At 43.9% G+C, this 17902-nt stretch overlaps 2 protein-coding genes across 7 annotated transcripts in view; one reads left to right on the top strand and one right to left on the bottom strand.

Annotated features, from left to right (window-relative positions):
- The first annotated feature begins 3782 nt into the window (after positions 1 to 3782).
- Positions 3783 to 8237, top strand: LOC130200245 (rho GTPase-activating protein 8-like). The gene is given in 12 exon segments (XM_056424319.1): positions 3783 to 3939; positions 4134 to 4175; positions 4748 to 4867; positions 5014 to 5101; positions 5241 to 5573; positions 6373 to 6471; positions 6574 to 6684; positions 6869 to 6942; positions 7061 to 7138; positions 7230 to 7358; positions 7429 to 7532; positions 7739 to 8237. Coding segments are annotated over 11 exon segments (1398 nt in total). The 5' UTR covers positions 3783 to 3939; positions 4134 to 4135; the 3' UTR covers positions 7961 to 8237.
- A 90-nt stretch (positions 8238 to 8327) lies between these two features.
- phf21b (PHD finger protein 21B) overlaps positions 8328 to 17902 on the bottom strand; it is a 56909-nt gene continuing 47334 nt past the window's right edge. For 5 of the 6 annotated variants that reach the window (XM_056424312.1, XM_056424313.1, XM_056424315.1 and 2 more), the window contains 10 exons: positions 15111 to 15437; positions 14862 to 14969; positions 14734 to 14785; positions 14532 to 14608; positions 14382 to 14436; positions 14203 to 14225; positions 12559 to 12717; positions 12295 to 12361; positions 11647 to 11750; positions 8328 to 10826 (listed from right to left, as the gene is read on the bottom strand). In XM_056424312.1, coding sequence (XP_056280287.1) covers positions 10563 to 10826; positions 11647 to 11750; positions 12295 to 12361; positions 12559 to 12717; positions 14203 to 14225; positions 14382 to 14436; positions 14532 to 14608; positions 14734 to 14785; positions 14862 to 14969; positions 15111 to 15437 — 1236 coding nt within the window. In that variant the 3' untranslated portion in view covers positions 8328 to 10562. The other variant, XM_056424317.1, reaches the window with a different exon arrangement.

Below are 17902 nucleotides of genomic sequence, written 5' to 3'. Positions count from 1 at the left end.
CAGCCTGTCAGTCAGAGAGCAGAGAACACGGCACCAGGACAACTGAGCCTCATTGAATAGAGCTGAGATTGTTCTGGAATGTTTGATGTATAACACGTGGGGGTGTGTCATATGCAAACGCCTTTAAAAGGTGAATTTACATGTTTGTGTAAAATGTATAAAATGCCCCCAGCCTCCAGAGGGTTAACGTGACATATGTGAATGTCAGTCAGTCACCAAGGCCACTGGTTCTGCTGTTCAGTGGTAAAGATGACAGGACCAATGGGGTCTCAATATACTTCTTTTTTTTTACTAATCTGATGTTTCACTGAAGAAACAATTTATCATCCACAATATTAAATCCCTCGCTGGCACTTTATAGGTAGGAGCCTCTTTGAAAACACAGCTCTGTGTGAAGTTTGGTCTTTAAAAAGAATGAACTTTTAACTTTTAACTTTTAATTGCGATTTTAATTTCAAAATGTGCGATTAATTAGTTACTTTTTTTTAATCGATTGACAGCCCTAATATAAATACATATATATATATTTATATAAATATATATATATACATATATATGTATTTATATATATATATAAATATATATATGTATATATACATATATATATATAAATACAAAATGTTTCCCATAAATCAAAGCGATGCCTTTAAATGGGCGTGAGCCATTATGTGTGTGTGAGTGCGTGAGTGTGTTGTGTCTGTGTGTGTGATGTTAATGTGTCAGTGTTGTTATGGTGCAGTGTGTCTTCAGGTCACTTATTAATAGACAAATAAATTGGTCCATTTATTAATTGGTTCTTATGTTAATTGATTAATTGACCCGGTCATGTGACCTCTTGAATCGTCCTCTTCCTCCCCTGAGGACCATGCACCTCCACAAGGGAACTGGTCTGTGAGGGGAAAACACCTCTCAGGTTATTATGGTCTGTATGTGGATGTCTGTCCACTGCAGAGGTCACTGAGCCCTCTGAGCATCCAACAGCACTTAGCTCTCTGCTGCCCCCGCAGGCTTCATCATGTGGAATCATGTCGAAATCCGGTTTAAATCATGTCGAAGTCATGTCTAAATTATGTCTAAATTATGTCTAAATCATGTCGAAGTCATGTCTAAATTATGTCTAAATCATGTCTAAATTATGTCTAAATTATGTCTAAATTATGTTTAAATCATATCTAAATTATGTCTAAATCATGTCGAAGTCACGTCTAAATTATGTCTAAATTATGTCTAAATCTTGTCCAAATTATGTCTAAATCATGTCTAAATCATGTCTAAATTATGTCTAAATTATGTCTAAATTATGTTTAAATTATGTTTAAATCATATCTAAACTAGAACGGGCACTCGGTAGAGCGCATACCTTCGCATATCACACGATTGGGCATTGAATTATGAACATTTTGGCATTAGTTGCATGCCAATTGGACAAAAATGTATCGTGCTATGGTAAAAAAAAAGATTTTGACCTTTCCATGACCTTGACCTTGACCTTTGACCCGATTGATCCCAAAATCTAATCAAATGGTCCCCGGATAATAACCAATCATCCCACCAAATTCCATGTGATTCAAGAAGATTTGACCTGTTCATGACCTTTGATCTTGACCTTTGACCCAATCGATCCCAGAATCGAATCAACTGGTCCCCGGATAATAAACAATCATCCCACCAAATTTCATGCGATTCGGTTCAATACTTTTTGAGTTCTGCGAAAGATTTGGACCTGTTCATGACCTTTGACCTTGACCTTTGACCCGATCGATCCCAAAATCTAATCAACTGGTCCCCGGATAATAAACAATCATCCCACCAAATTTCATGCGATTCGGTTCAATACTTTTTGAGTTTTGCGAATAACACGCATACAAATAAATAAATAAATAAATAAATACACAGCGATCAAAACATAACCTTCCGGCATTTTCAATGCGAAGGTAATTATGTCTAAATTATGTTTAAATTATGTTTAAATCATGTCTAAATTATGTCTAAATCATATCTAAATTATGTCTAACTTATATCTAAATTATGTCTAAATTATGTCTAAATCATATCTAAATTATGTCTAAATTATGTCTAAATTATATCTAAATTATGTCTAAATTATGTCTAAATCATGTCTAAATTATATCTAAATTATGTTTAAATTATATTTAAATCATATCTAAATTGTCTAAATTATGTTTAAATCATGTCTAAATTATGTCTAAATCATATCTAAATTATGTCTAAATTATATCTAAATTGTCTAAATTATATCTAAATCATGTCTAAATCATGTCTAAATCATGTCTAAATTATATCTAAATTATGTTTAAATCATGTCTAAATTATGTCTAAATCATATCTAAATTATGTCTAAATTATGTCTAAATTATATCTAAATTATGTCCAAATCATGTCTAAATTATGTCTAAATCATGTCTAAATCATGTCTAAACTAGAACGGGCACTCGGTAGAGCGCATACCTTCGCATATCACAAGATTGGGCATTGAATTATGAACATTTTGGCATTAGTTGCATGCCAATTGGACAAAAATGTATCGTGCTATGGTAAAAAAAAGAGTTTGACCTTTCCATGACCTTGACCTTTGACCCGATTGATCCCAAAATCTAATCAAATGGTCCCCGGATAATAACCAATCATCCCACCAAATTTAATGCGATTCGGTTCAATACTTTTTGAGTTCTGCGAAAGATTTTGACCTGTTCATGACCTTTGACCTTTGACCCGATCGATCCCAAAATCTAATCAACTGGTCCCCGGATAATAAACAATCATCCCACCAAATTTCATGCGATTCGGTTCAATACTTTCTGAGTTCTGCGAAAGATTTTGACCTGTTCATGACCTTTGACCTTTGACCCGATCGATCCCAAAATCTAATCAACTGGTCCCCGGATAATAAACAATCATCCCACCAAATTTCATGCGATTCGGTTCAATACTTTTTGAGATTTGCGAATAACACGCATACAAATAAATAAATAAATAAATAAATACACGGCGATCAAAACATAACCTTCCGGCATTTTCAATGCGAAGGTAATTATATCTAAATGTCTAAATTATGTTTAAATCATGTCTAAATTATATCTAAATTATGTCTAAATGTTTAAATCATGTCTAAATCATATCTAAATTATGTCTAAATTATATCCAAATTATGTCTAAATTATGTCTAAATCATGTCTAAATCATGGCTAAATCATGTCTAAATTATATCTAAATTATGTCTAAATTATGTTTAAATGTCTAAATTATGTCTAAATTATGTTTATATTATGTTTAAAACATGTTTAAATTATGTCTAAATCATATCTAAATCATGTCTATATCGTCTTGTTCTATCTTCAGACTTATGATCTCATCTTCAGGGTTCTTCATATTTGGGTCACGTCGCTCCTCATTTGCATAAACACACGTTTCCTCCAGTCAGATATGTGCAGCGCCACCGGCGACCAGCAGGGGGCAGCACTCACAGCGGTATGTAGATGATCGGTACAAATTTACATTATTAATACAGAATATGATCAACTAATTAATTATGAACAATGAAAAGTGACACATTAATATAATATAACGGAGTACTATTACTTTATTTTACTTTTATTAACAGTATATAATATATGTTGATGAAAATACTTTAACGAAAGTAAAATACTGAATGCAGAACTTCTTCTTCTCCTTCTTCTTCTTCTATTACTTCTTCTTCTTCTACTACTTCTTCTTCTTCTACTACTCTTCTTCTGCTTCTTCTTCTTCTTCTAATACTCTTCTTCTTCTTCTTCTGTTAATTTGTAGTATTTCTGGTCAAATAAACACTAGTCAGGCGGAGCGTAGACTGCTCATGCGCATGCGCAGTGAGCCTCGGTTGTTGTAGAAGTTTCATAAACTTTCTACCTGCGGGTCGTAACGAGCTCTCCGCGGCGACAGGTGAGTGTCGGACGTCTCGCGCTGCTTCTGGTCTCCTCGAGGACATTACGTCACACGACTAGAAGCCTCTACAGGGGTGAAATATGATATTCAACCAGCTTCAGAGCGCGCGACGCTGATTTAATGAACCAGGTGTGCTAATTAGAGCTAACTGTGTGTGTGTGTGTGTGTGTGTGCGTGTGTGCGCACATCAGAAATGACCTCTACATCAGATCTGGAGCAGTTGGCAGAAATAGGTAAGTAGGTATTTATTCTTTATTTCACTTCCTCCTTTAAGATGATTCGTTCATGACATCATGAGTGACTCATCACTGTCTCCATGGCAGCAGATTAAATCTGTTAACAACAACATCACTTAAAAGTTGAGCAGTTTGTTTCTATTATTCCGTCCACCCCAGTTTCATCACTGCGGGTGGACAGAATAATAGAAACACCTTCTGCCTCCTTAATGATCCACAACCAGACCTTTTCAGGGTGGTATTGTTAGTTCCTTAATAAGCTGGCAACTTTGAAATAAGGCATTAAATGCAGTCCAACTTTGTTTAAACGGTAAATTTAGTTGTTGTCAGAATGAAGGTGTGTCTTCCGGCCTCCAGTCAGAAGATCATTTCCTCTTTGTTATCAACATGTTGATTTTAACTTCCCTCAGGACCTCGTTACAGGAAATATATATACGGAATCATGTGTATATATATATATATTTGTATTTAAAAATAAATGTCTATTTATTTATATATATATATATATGACATATCATTTTTAATACATTCATTTATATATAAATATCTATTTCCCTCTTCTGTGGCAGAGCTTCATGATGATGATGATGATGGTGATGAAGGTCAGAGGTCGGTTCCTCTCAGCAGATCATCTGATTCTTCTCATCCGTTTTATGACGTGGCTCGACACGGAATCATACAGGTCTCAGGTCAGTTTGGATCATACAGATCTCAGGTCAGTTTGGATCATACAGGTCTCAGATCAGTTTGGATCATACAGGTCTCAGATCAGTTTGGATCATACAGGTCCAGCAGCTGAAGACCTCTAGACCTCTAAACTGTGGTTCCTCTCCAGGTGACGATCGGTACGGCAGGAAGCTGATCACCTTCAGCAGCTGCTGTTTGCCTCCATCTCACCAGCTGGACCACCGACGCCTGCTGGAGTGAGTCCAGCTGGACCCCCGAGAGACCTGAACACACCGTGTGGACCAGGTGGTCCTGAACACACCGTGTGGACCTGAACACACCGTGTGGACCAGGTGGCCCTGCAGTCATAAACCTGTTGCACGGTTCCCCCTGCAGGTACCTGAAGTTCACGCTTGACCAGTACGTGGAGATGGACTACATCCTGGTCTACTTCCACTTCGGGCTGAGGAGCAGCAACAAGCCGTCGGTTGCCTGGTTACGAGAAGCTCACAAGGAGTTCGACAGGAAGTGAGAAGCCTTCGGTTCTCCAGGCCTTGAAGTTCATTTAAGGTTCCTGACGTCAGAACAAAGAACCTCTAGAACCTGTTTTTAATTCATGAAGCTTCTTACTTTAACATTCAGATACAAGAAGAACCTGAAGAACCTTTACGTGGTTCACCCCACCAACTTCATCCGGATCGTCTGGAACCTCTTCAGACCTCTGATCAGGTGACCGGTTCTCCATTAAAGGTTCTCTATCGGTGGTAAAGGTTCTCTATCAATGGTAAAGGTTCTCTATCGACGGTAAAGGTTCTCTATCGGTGGTAAAGGTTCTCTATCGGTGGTAAAGGTTCTCTATCAATGGTAAAGGTTCTCTATCGGTGGTAAAGGTTCTCTATCAATGGTAAAGGTTCTCTATCGACGGTAAAGGTTCTCTATCGACGGTAAAGGTTCTCTATCGGCGGTAAAGGTTCTCTATCGGCGGTAAAGGTTCTCTATCGGCGGTAAAGGTTCTCTATCAATGGTAAAGGTTCTCTATCAATGGTAAATGTTCTTTATCGGTGGTAAAGGTTCTCTATCAATGGTAAAGTTTCTCTATCGGTGGTAAAGGTTCTCTATCAATGGTAAAGGTTCTCTATCGGCGGTAAAGGTTCTCTATCAATGGTAAAGGTTCTCTATCGATGGTAAAGGTTCTCTCGGTGGTAAAGGTTCTCTATCGACGGTAAAGGTTCTCTATCGACGGTAAAGGTTCTCTATCGACGGTAAAGGTTCTCTATCGGCGGTAAAGGTTCTCTATCGACGGTAAAGGTTCTCTATCGGCGGTAAAGGTTCTCTATCGACGGTAAAGGTTCTCTATCGGTGGTAAAGGTTCTCTATCGGTGGTAAAGGTTCTCTATCAATGGTAAAGGTTCTCTATCGACGGTAAAGGTTCTCTATCGGTGGTAAAGGTTCTCTATCGATGGTAAAGGTTCTCTATCGGTGGTAAAGGTTCTCTCAATGCTAACGGTTCTCCACGGTTCTCCTTCAGTCAAAAGTTCGGGAAGAAGCTGACGTACGTGAACTACCTGACGGAACTCGGAGAACACCTGAACTACGAGCAGCTCGTCATCCCTCCTGCGGTGCTCAGGTACTTCCAGGTGGGGGGGCCCCCAGGACCCGTGACTAAAGGAGACCTGGTCCCAAAGTACCTGAGTACTGATGTGGTCCTGAGTTGTTGTTGTTTTCTCAGACACGATGAAAAGCTGCAAGCGGCTCAGAAAGGAGGCCCCGCCCCCCTAGTGAAGACCCCCCCTCCCCGCCCCCCCCTCCCAACGCAGCAGTTTGGAGTCAGTCTGCAGTAGTGAGTTCACCGACGCTCAGCGAACGCCCCATGTTTACATGTTGACATGTTTACGTGTGTGTTTACATGTTGACGTGTGTGTTTACATGTTGACGTGTGTGTTTACATGTTGACGTGTTTACATGTTTACGTGTTGATGTGTTTACGTGTTGACGTGTTTACATGTTGACGTGTGTGTTGGCAGCATCCGGCTGAAGAGCCGCGGGGCGCCCCTCCCCCCCGTGCTGCAGCAGACGGTGACGTACCTGACGCAGAACGGTGAGCTGCGTGTCTGAAGCTCGGTTCTCTTTAAGCGTCTCCTCAGTTGATGTGAAGGTTCTAGATGTGGTTCTGAGTCCCTGTGGTTCTGGTTCTGGGGGACCGGCTCTGGCTGCAGGTCTCCGGACCGAGGGGATCTTCAGGCGCTCGGCTCGGGTCCAGATCATCAAGGACGTCCAGAGGCTCTATAACCTGGGTAAACGGGGTCTCCCTCTCTCAGCGGCAGGGGCCAGGAAGTGGAGATGGATCACGCTCCGGTGTGTTGACACAGTTTGTGATGCCTTCAGGGAAACCCGTAAACTTTGACGACTACGCAGACGTCCACGTTCCCGCTGTGGTCCTCAAGACGTTCCTCAGGGAGCTGCCGGAGCCGCTGCTCACCTTCAGGCTCTACGGCCAGGTGCAGGCGCTGCTCGGTGAGGGGGGAGGGGGGCTGTGTTGTTGTTGTTGTTGTTGTTGTTGTTGACACTGAGCCTCCTGTCTCAGGCGTGGAGAGCAGTCTGAGGGTCAGCAGATGTAAACAGATGATGGAAAATCTTCCTGAACATAATTTCATCGTCACCAAATTTCTGATGAGTTTCCTCCATTTGGTAAGATCAATAATCATGTCATCAGATATATATATATATATAAAAATATATGTATATTTTATATAAATTTATATAAAATATATTTGACATAAATAAAATATATATATAATTCATATATTTTTGTATATATATATATAAAAAATCATATTTATTTTGTATATATATTGTTAAGATGTGTCTCTACCTCGCGAGTCCTCTGCCTGCAGGTGTCCCAGCACAGCCTCCAGAACAGGATGAGCTGCTCCAGCCTGGCCTGTGTGTTCGGGGTCAGTCTGCTGCGGCCGCCGGCCGGCCCGCTGCCTCTGGAGCACCTGGACCAGATCAACCTGTTCACCCAGATCCTGCTGGAGCACTTCCACCCCGTGTTCGGGTCCCGCTGCCCCCCTGAACATGTAGACCGCCACACACCTGTACAGGTAACCCCCTGAACCTGTAGACCAGGATGACATTGATGGGCCCCAGACTCTGGCGCCCCCTTCAGGACGGAGTCGACTTCTCTTCAGATTAGTGTTTACTTTATTTGCCTGTTTATTAAATATTCACTGTGCATACATATTTATTTTATCTAGATATATTATATATCTAGATAAAATATATATATATTTTATATATTAAATAACTATATATTGTATATATAAATGTGTAAATATAACCTGTAACCTCCTCTGAAAGTCTTTTTAAACCTGAATAAAAGGTGAAGTTGAACATTAGCCTTGACCCGTAGAGAGACGACATAGCGGTTGCCACGGCGATGATCTTTATTGATGGCACACACAAGTGAAATCAGACACTCTGAACCTTTGAGTAGTTTTAATGTTTTTTCGTAAGAAGTCGGTACAAAAGGTGAGACTAGTTGACCTTTGATGTAAAGAAGAAGCTACACAAACACGTCTAGACCTACACGTTCCTCAAGACCAGCAGAACCAGAGCCGGTTCTGGTTCTCTTGATGAAAGTATATAAAATGTTCCGTGTCGTGTATTAAAATAGATTCTTAAGCACTGCACAGTTTCTCCCGGAGAAGAGTTCTAGAGACGCATGAGGAGGTTCTGATATGGGTCCTGTGGTTCCGCGTGCACATTCTGATCAGGATTCATTCTTGTGAAAGGCAAGCGGGCTCTGAGCCGGAGAACCGGGGGAACCGTCGGTTCATCTGCAGGTTCTACGGCACCATGTGGAGAACCGACGACCACGTTCTTCGAGAACACGTCTGCATTTAGATATGATTTGTTCTTTTGGTCTCGTACTTCTGAGTGTCACATCCGAGTGGAGCTCCGTGACTACAACCTCCTCCTCCTCCGGTTTAATATGGACTACATTAAACTGCAGGAGACTCAGGTGGATATTTAAAATATTTGGAAGTACTTTTAAGGAGCTTCCCTCTATTTGAAGTTTAAGTTGGGTTTATTATTTTCGTATCCATGGCGACATCAGTTACTTGAGCTCTTAAAGAGTAAATATACACAAATACTTGTTCAGTGAGGCGAGCCCAAACCTTTGATCTCGGAGACTTCCAGGACGTTTATTTGAATAAGTTCCGCCTGAAGTTTACTTTATTTAAGGAATAAATTAGTTTGTAATTTGAGGGGAAATTGAACAAACTTCCCCTCAGCTCGGTGTTCAGGTAAAGTACTGATATGTATATTTATGTATATAAATACACACGTATGCACTTGTGGCTCAGCGGAACAGAAGTGAAGTGTTTGTCGTACTTCTGAAGGTTTAACTTTAGAGGATTTAACTCTTCAAAGTGAAGCGTCTTGTCAGAACCGTGATGCATTCAGGTTCCCCGTATTGTTCGTGTGTTCCGGGACTTTCATCTTCTCCCGTTTCGCTCTTTTGTTCGTGTTTGTGCATCAAAGGATAAAAAACAAACTGACTTATAAAACCATGTCGCCGCCGCGGGGCGTTCATGAACCGCGGGACGTATGAAACCGGCAGGAAGAGGAAATAAAAAATGATCCCAGTACAAAAACAAAGAAAAAGGTTTTTGGCATATTTTCTATACTGGTGTAAAGGGGAGGGTGAGGCATTCGAGTGCAGCTGGGAACAAAGAGCCCTTTTGACCCCTTGGCTTCTGCCACGGCAACATGATTATTATGGGATGTTCGACGGAAACTTTTTTCATACCGTTTCCTCGTTTCAGTCGTTTCCAGATCCTCTTAAAGGGCCAGCGCGCTCCTCGTTCCAGAGGCTCTAAGGTGGAACATCGTCAGGAGCTCTGGACACGTTCCACGATTCTCTTGATATTCAAAGAAAAGTCCCGTTAATCTTTTCTCATGTGATATGTTCTGGTCTTCTAGGGCATTGTGGGTAATTATTGTGGTCCGTTGCCGTGGAGCAGAAGACCAACGTGAACAGGAAGTGTTCCAGCCTCCTGCATGATAATCAGAATAATACGACTTCTGTACACGACCTCTGACCTCCATTGATCAACAGGCATCGGCATGAAAATACTAACCTCAACCCTGGAAACGCGTCTGTAGTTTATCTTAAATACTTTTTCTTTGACTTTAACTCTATTAATACTGAAGAAAAGTAATTCTCTGTTTGACGGCTCGTCTGAGTTCACGCGGAGAAACGTTCCTGAATTATTATTATGGCGAAAACATTGTTCATCGAGAACGAGACGCCGGAGTATCAGTCCACCGCTGGCGCTAACGCTACGCTAACACCACTGCTAGCGCCACGACCGACACCGCTAGCGCTACTGCTAGCACTGACGATACCGCTACTGCTAGCGCCAACACTAGCGCCGCCGCTGCGTTCTCTCGCCGCCGAACAAGACGCCACCTCAACGTCTTCTGGCCGCCGCAGGAAGTCGTCGTGTTCCCGCGGCGCGCTAATCTAACGTTTTGTAATAAATACATTAAGGCCAAGAACATTAATAAATAGAAAAGAACATAAAAAAGAAATCTCGTAAGCACTGTAGGTGTTGGGTTTAAAAAATACTTGAATGTGTGAAAATCTTTGTTCAGTTCTTTGTTTCAGCTCCTCAGAAGACGTTCAAAAGGAATCCTCCGGCGCCGCGGCTAGTCGCCGTCGTCCCGGCTGTGGGCGTGGCTCTTCTGCGGCGGGGGCGTGGCCGAGGGGCCCGGGGCGGCGGCGGCGGCGCTGCTGGGTTTGATCCAGGACTGGGAGAGCAGGGAGGCGGCGGCGATGGAGGCGGTGGTCGTCATGGTGACCTGGATGAGCTGGTCGCGTTGGATCAGGCGGACCAGAGACCGGAGGCGCTCCAGAGACGCCTGAGTGTCTCTCTGCTGCCCCAGCAGGCGCTCCCTCAGGTCCATGCAGTGCTGCGGACACACGGAACCATCACCACACCGCAGAACCTCACGGCCGGAGAACCACACGGCCGGAGAACCACACTACCAGAGAACCACACTACCAGAGAACCAGACTACCAGAGAACCAGACTACCGGAGAACCAGACTACCGGAGAACCAGACTACCAGAGAACCAGACTACCGGAGAACCAGACTACCAGACTACCAGAGAACCAGACTACCAGAGAACCAGACTACCAGAGAACCAGACTACCGGAGAACCAGACTACCGGAGAACCAGACTACCAGAGAACCAGACTACCGGAGAACCAGACTACCAGAGAACCAGACTGCCAGAGAACCAGACTACCAGAGAACCAGACTACCGGAGAACCAGACTACCAGAGAACCAGACTACCGGAGAACCAGACTACCGGAGAACCAGACTACCAGACTACCGGAGAACCAGACTACCAGAGAACCAGAATACCAGAGAACCAGACTACCAGAGAACCAGACTACCGGAGGTCTACGCTAGAACGCTACGGGAAATATGTTTAAACTTTACGTTAGCTGCTACGTTAGCTGTCTTTTTTTTATTACCAACTTTATTGAAATACAAACTATTACAAAAGTGGAAAAAGTCTTTGAAGGTTCCAGAACTAAGTCAACATGAATAAAACCGTTGTGCGTGTCTTTATAAATATATAAACATCTTCCCCTGTTTGACGCAGCTGCAAATAGACTCTAAACACAGGGAGATGCTAGGCTAGCTGTCGCTAAGCTAACTAGCCTCAGCTTGCTCTCCGGCGTGACGCCGTGAGGTGAGTGAATGAAGCGCTCCCCTCACTTTGAGCGTGTCGCTCAGCTTCTCGTCTTGTTCCTCCAGGTGAGAACATTCCTTCTTCAGCTCCACGTTCCGCCTCAGCAGCCGCCGCTTCTCCTCCTGCCGCACTGCTCACACACACACACACACACACACACACACACAGTGCATTAGTACAGCTTTGACCCACACACACACACACACACACACAGTGCATTAGTACAGCTTTGACCCACACACACACACACACACACACAGTGCATTAGTACAGCTTTGACCCACACACACACACACACACACACACAGTGCATTAGTACAGCTTTGACCCACACACACACACACACACACACACACAGTGCATTAGTACAGCTTTGACCCACACACACACACAGTGCATTAGTACAGCTTTGACCCACACACACACACACACACACACACACACAGTGCATTAGTACAGCTTTGACCCACACACACACACACACACACACACACAGTGCATTAGTACAGCTTTGACCCACACACACACACACAGTGCATTAGTACAGCTTTGACCCACACACACACACACACACACACACACACACACAGTGCATTAGTACAGCTTTGACCCACACACACACACACACACACACACAGTGCATTAGTACAGCTTTGACCCACACACACTCTCACCCGTCTTGTGTGTGACGTAGGACTGGACAAAGTTCTGAGGCCACGACATGTTTTCTTTATTCAGGACCTGGAGATCAAAGTTATGGATTGATATTAAAACAGAAACACAAATTCAATGTATAAATATATTATGTTTATAATAAATAAAAAGAGAAAAAATATGTCTTTTTATATATATAGAAAAAGATAATATATATTATATAAAAATCTCCATATTTTTTCTCTGTTTTTCTCTCTAACTATGCAGCTGGTTCTGGTTCTGACCTTCTTCTGGCACTTGGGGCAGTACCAGGCGCCCCGGGGGGGCGTCTTGAGGGCCGGCTGCAGGCAGTCTGGGTGGAAGGCTCGGGGGCAGTTGTGGCAGGGCTGCAGCTCCCCGTCCTCCTGACAGACGGCGCAGTGGGCGTCATGCTGCACGTCCTCCTGAGGCACAGGGACAGGTTCTACTGACGGGTTCTACCGACATGTTCCACAGGACATGTTCTACCGACGTGTTCTACAGGATGTGTTCTACCTCTACAGGACGTGTTCTACAGACGTGTTCTACCGACGTGTTCCACAGGACGTGTTCTACAGACGTGTTCTACAGGACGTGTTCTACCGACATGTTCCACAGGACATGTTCTACAGACGTGTTCTACAGACGTGTTCTACAGACGTGTTCTACAGACGTGTTCTACCTCTACAGGACATGTTCTACAGGACGTGTTCTACAGGACGTGTTCTACAGACGTGTTCTACCTCTACAGGACGTGTTCTACAGACGTGTTCTACCTCTACAGGACGTGTTCTACAGGACGTGTTCTACAGGACGTGTTCTACAGATGTGTTCTACCTCTACAGGACGTGTTCTACAGGACGTGTTCTACAGGACGTGTTCTACAGGACGTGTTCTACAGGACGTGTTCTACAGACGTGTTCTACCTCTACAGGACGTGTTCTACAGGACGTGTTCTACAGGACGTGTTCTACAGGACGTGTTCTACCTCTACAGGACGTGTTCTACAGGACGTGTTCTACAGGACGTGTTCTACCTCTACAGGACGTGTTCTACAGACGTGTTCTACAGACGTGTTCTACCTCTACAGGACGTGTTCTACAGGACGTGTTCTACAGACGTGTTCTACCTCTACAGGACGTGTTCTACAGGACGTGTTCTACAGGACGTGTTCTACAGGACGTGTTCTACAGGACGTGTTCTACAGGACGTGTTCTACAGACGTGTTCTACCTCTACAGGACGTGTTCTACAGGACGTGTTCTACAGGACGTGTTCTACAGGACGTGTTCTACAGACGTGTTCTACCTCTACAGGACGTGTTCTACAGGACGTGTTCTACAGGACGTGTTCTACAGACGTGTTCTACAGACGTGTTCTACAGACGTGTTCTACAGGACGTGTTCTACAGGACGTGTTCTACAGACGTGTTCTACGGACGTGTTCTACAGACGTGTTCTACAGACGTGTTCTACAGGACGTGTTCTACAGACGTGTTCTACAGGACGTGTTCTACAGGACGTGTTCTACCTCTACAGGACGTGTTCTACAGACGTGTTCTACAGACGTGTTCTACAGACGTGTTCTACAGACGTGTTCTACAGGACGTGTTCTACAGGACGTGTTCTACAGGACGTGTTCTACAGACGTGTTCTACGGACGTGTTCTACAGACGTGTTCTACAGACGTGTTCTACGGACGTGTTCTACAGGATGTGTTCTACAGGATGTGTTCTACCTCCATAGAACATGTTCTACTATATTTGTGGTCAACTGTTGGTCTTATTTGATTTATTTTTAAATACATCTTTAAAATGTTCAAGATTAAAGTCATAAATATACAAAAGAACATGTAATCAATGTTGTTTAGAAACCAGTGATGTCACACACACACTCACGTCATGTGACCTACCTTCCAGCAGAGATCCTCAGAGTCTAGCGTGTGATGGACAGAGCAGAGTGTTAGTGGACACACAGGGAGCAGAAGCCATGCAGCCGTTAGCTTAGCATAACGCCACATGCTGCAACGCGCGGTAACGTTGGCGATGAAGAGTCGGTCATACGTGTGTTCGCCGTGTTTAACGTGTTTACCTCGGGCCGACAGGAAGAGGGAGCTGTTCAGGTAGTGAGACGCCAGACGCTTACGCTGAGGAGGAGGAGAAGAGGAGGAGTCACAAGCTGCACTGAGGAATAGGAGGAGTCACAAGCTGCACTGAGGAGGACGAAGAGGAGGGCTCTGACCTCCGGCTCGAACAGGCCGCTGTACGCCGGGTTGGCCGTGCTCCTCCTCTTCCTCTCCTGTCTCTTCGTCTGGATCTCTGCTCACACAAAAACATCCAGTGTCAACATGTTGAGACGCGTTCTGATAATAATACACAAGTATGTGTGTATAGATCTATATATATATATATAGATCTATATATATATGATAAACACTCAGCACCTTCCAGATGGTCTGTGGTCACCAGGCCCAGAGCCACCATGAAGGCCACCTTCTGTAGAGGAGGAGGAGGAGACGTTAGTCCTCACATGAATGAAGAACTAAACATATTCTTATAGATCTTTTCTCACCTCGGGGTCCTCATCCTCCTTCTGTGGTTTGGGTGACTTTGGGGTGGGCGTGGCCTCAGCTCCAGCCCCCTCCATGCTGCAGGGGGCTGGAGGCTGGATGATGATCACCTGGTGGAACGGATTCATTAAAGTTTCAGAAGCGAACAACTTTATAAACAAACATTTATATATAAATGTACAGATATGTATATCTAATAAATATCTGTACATTTATATATAGATATGAATCCACATGTCTAGCGCCTGCACCTTGATGGCCTCGCTGATGGCCGACACCCCGTTGCTGGCGGCGGGCGAGGCGGCGATGATGGCGAACGCCACGCCGGGCCCTGCGGAGGCCAGCTGGACGGGGCCGCCGGCGCCCCCCGCCTGGCCGTGGGGGGGCAGTGCGGGCGGCGAGGCGGCGCTCGTGCCTTTGGGCGGCTGCTCGGGGCTGAAGGTGCTGTTGGCGGTGGGCAAGGTGGGGCCCTGGCCCCGGGGACTGACCACGGCGGTGGCCCTCTGGAGGCCCAGAGGCTGCAGCTCCTCACACGGACTCTGGGGGAGGCTGTCGGGGATCTGGGTCTTAGGCCGGACCTGCAGGACCACAACCAGAACCCGGTCACACCCGGTCACACTTGGTCACACCTGGTCACACCCGGTCACACCCGGTCACACCCGGTCACACCCGGTCACACCTGCAGGGTTTTTCCTGGGTCAAAATGGGTCTTCGGTGCTCCCAAAAAATGTGTGTCACCGTCTGTTGGTGCACGTCGGGTCGTTGAGTGAGTGATCAGCAGCTGGCCGCTCGGTCCATTCGCGCACCTCACAGTTGCGTATTGATCAGACAAGAAGACACGCTTATCAACTCCAGTGTTTCCCCTCCTATTATAACAGGGGGAATCTCCACCCGTCACCCTGTAATTTTCGTCTGATCACAGTATTCATATTTAGGGAGCTTCTCTGTTTCTGTTTATATTATTATATTATTTCTGTATATATATATATACGCACACATATGTATGTGTATATATATATATATATATTAGTACTGTGAAAAATAATGCGTTATGATTAAATTACAGGATTCATTAGTTAATTTTTTTTAACGCATGCGCAGAATGAGCTTCCAATACGTCTGCTGTTGGTCGTCTCTCCAGCAGCATGTCATTCTGTCTCTACGTGTCGCGTTAACACGACTCCGATCTCCGGCTCGCGCGCTGCAGAGCTCGGATGCCGGCGTGTGCGCGCACATCGGGACGAAAGAAAGTCACTTGCGCGCGAGACGGAGAGCCGAGAAGAGTGATCGACACGTGGAGACAGAATGACATGCTGCTGTAGAGACGACCAACAACAGACGTTTAGTTTAATAAAGAACAAAGACGTCTTGAAGGAAAGAACCGTACATTACTTCTGCTGGAGAGACGACCAACAACAGACGTTTAGTTTAATAAAGAACAAAGACGTCTCTAAGGAAAGAACCGTACATTACTTCTGCTGGAGACGACCAACAACAGACGTTTAGTTTAATAAAGAACAAAGACGTCTCAAAGGAAAGAACCGTACATTACTTCTGCTGGAGAGACGACCAACAACAGACGTTTAGTTTAATAAAGAACAAAGACGTCTTTAAGGAAAGAACCGTACATTACTTCTGCTGGAGACGACCAACAACAGACGTTTAGTTTAATAAAGAACAAAGACGTCTCTAAGGAAAGAACCGTACATTACTTCTGCTGGAGAGACGACCAACAACAGACGTTTAGTTTAATAAAGAACAAAGACGTCTCTAAGGAAAGGACCGTACATTACTTCTGCTGTAGACGACCAACAACAGACGTTTAGTTTAATAAAGAACAAAGACGTCTCTAAGGAAAGAACCGTACATTACTTCAGCTGGAGACGACCAACAACAGACGTTTAGTTTAATAAAGAACAAAGACGTCTCTAAGGAAAGAACCGTACATTACTTCTGCTGGAGAGACGACCAACAACAGACGTTTAGTTTAATAAAGAACAAACGCGTCTCTAAGGAAAGAACCGTACATTACTTCTGCTGGAGAGACGACCAACAACAGACGTTTAGTTTAATAAAGAACAAAGACGTCTCTAAGGAAAGAACCATACATTACATCTGCTGGAGACGACCAACAACAGACGTTTAGTTTAATAAAGAACAAAGACGTCTCTAAGGAAAGAACCGTACATTACTTCTGCTGGAGACGACCAACAACAGACGTTTAGTTTAATAAAGAACAAAGACGTCTCTAAGGAAAGAACCGTACATTACTTCTGCTGGAGGCGACCAACAACAGACGTTTAGTTTAATAAAGAACAAAGACGTCTCTAAGGAAAGAACCGTACATTACTTCTGCTGGAGGCGACCAACAACAGACGTTTAGTTTAATAAAGAACAAAGACGTCTCAAGGAAAGAACCGTACATTACTTCTGCTGGAGACGACCAACAACAGACGTTTAGTTTTATAAAGAACAAAGACGTCTCAAGGAAAGAACCGTACATTACTTCTGCTGGAGACGACCAACAACAGACGTTTAGTTTAATAAAGAACAACGACGTCTCTAAGGAAAGAACCGTACATTACTTCTGCTGGAGGCGACCAACAACAGACGTTTAGTTTAATAAAGAACAAAGACGTCTCTAAGGAAAGAACCGTACATTACTTCTGCTGGAGACGACCAACAACAGACGTTTAGTTTAATAAAGAACAAAGACGTCTCTAAGGAAAGAACCGTACATTACTTCTGCTGGAGAGCGACCAACAACAGACGTTTAGTTTAATAAAGAACAAAGACGTCTCTAAGGAAAGAACCGTACATTACTTCTGCTGGAGGCGACCAACAACAGACGTTTAGTTTAATAAAGAACAAAGACGTCTCTAAGGAAAGAACCGTACATTACTTCTGCTGAGAGACGACCAACAACAGACGTTTAGTTTAATAAAGAACAAAGACGTCTCTAAGGAAAGAACCGTACATTACTTCTGCTGGAGACGACCAACAACAGACGTTTAGTTTAATAAAGAACAAAGACGTCTCTAAG

This window comes from Pseudoliparis swirei, chromosome 10 (assembly GCF_029220125.1).
Source record: "Pseudoliparis swirei isolate HS2019 ecotype Mariana Trench chromosome 10, NWPU_hadal_v1, whole genome shotgun sequence".
In the NCBI taxonomy this organism is placed as follows: Eukaryota; Metazoa; Chordata; class Actinopteri; order Perciformes; family Liparidae; genus Pseudoliparis; species Pseudoliparis swirei.
Note: the sequence above shows the minus strand (reverse complement) of the source record. Positions and strands in the feature narration are given on the sequence as shown.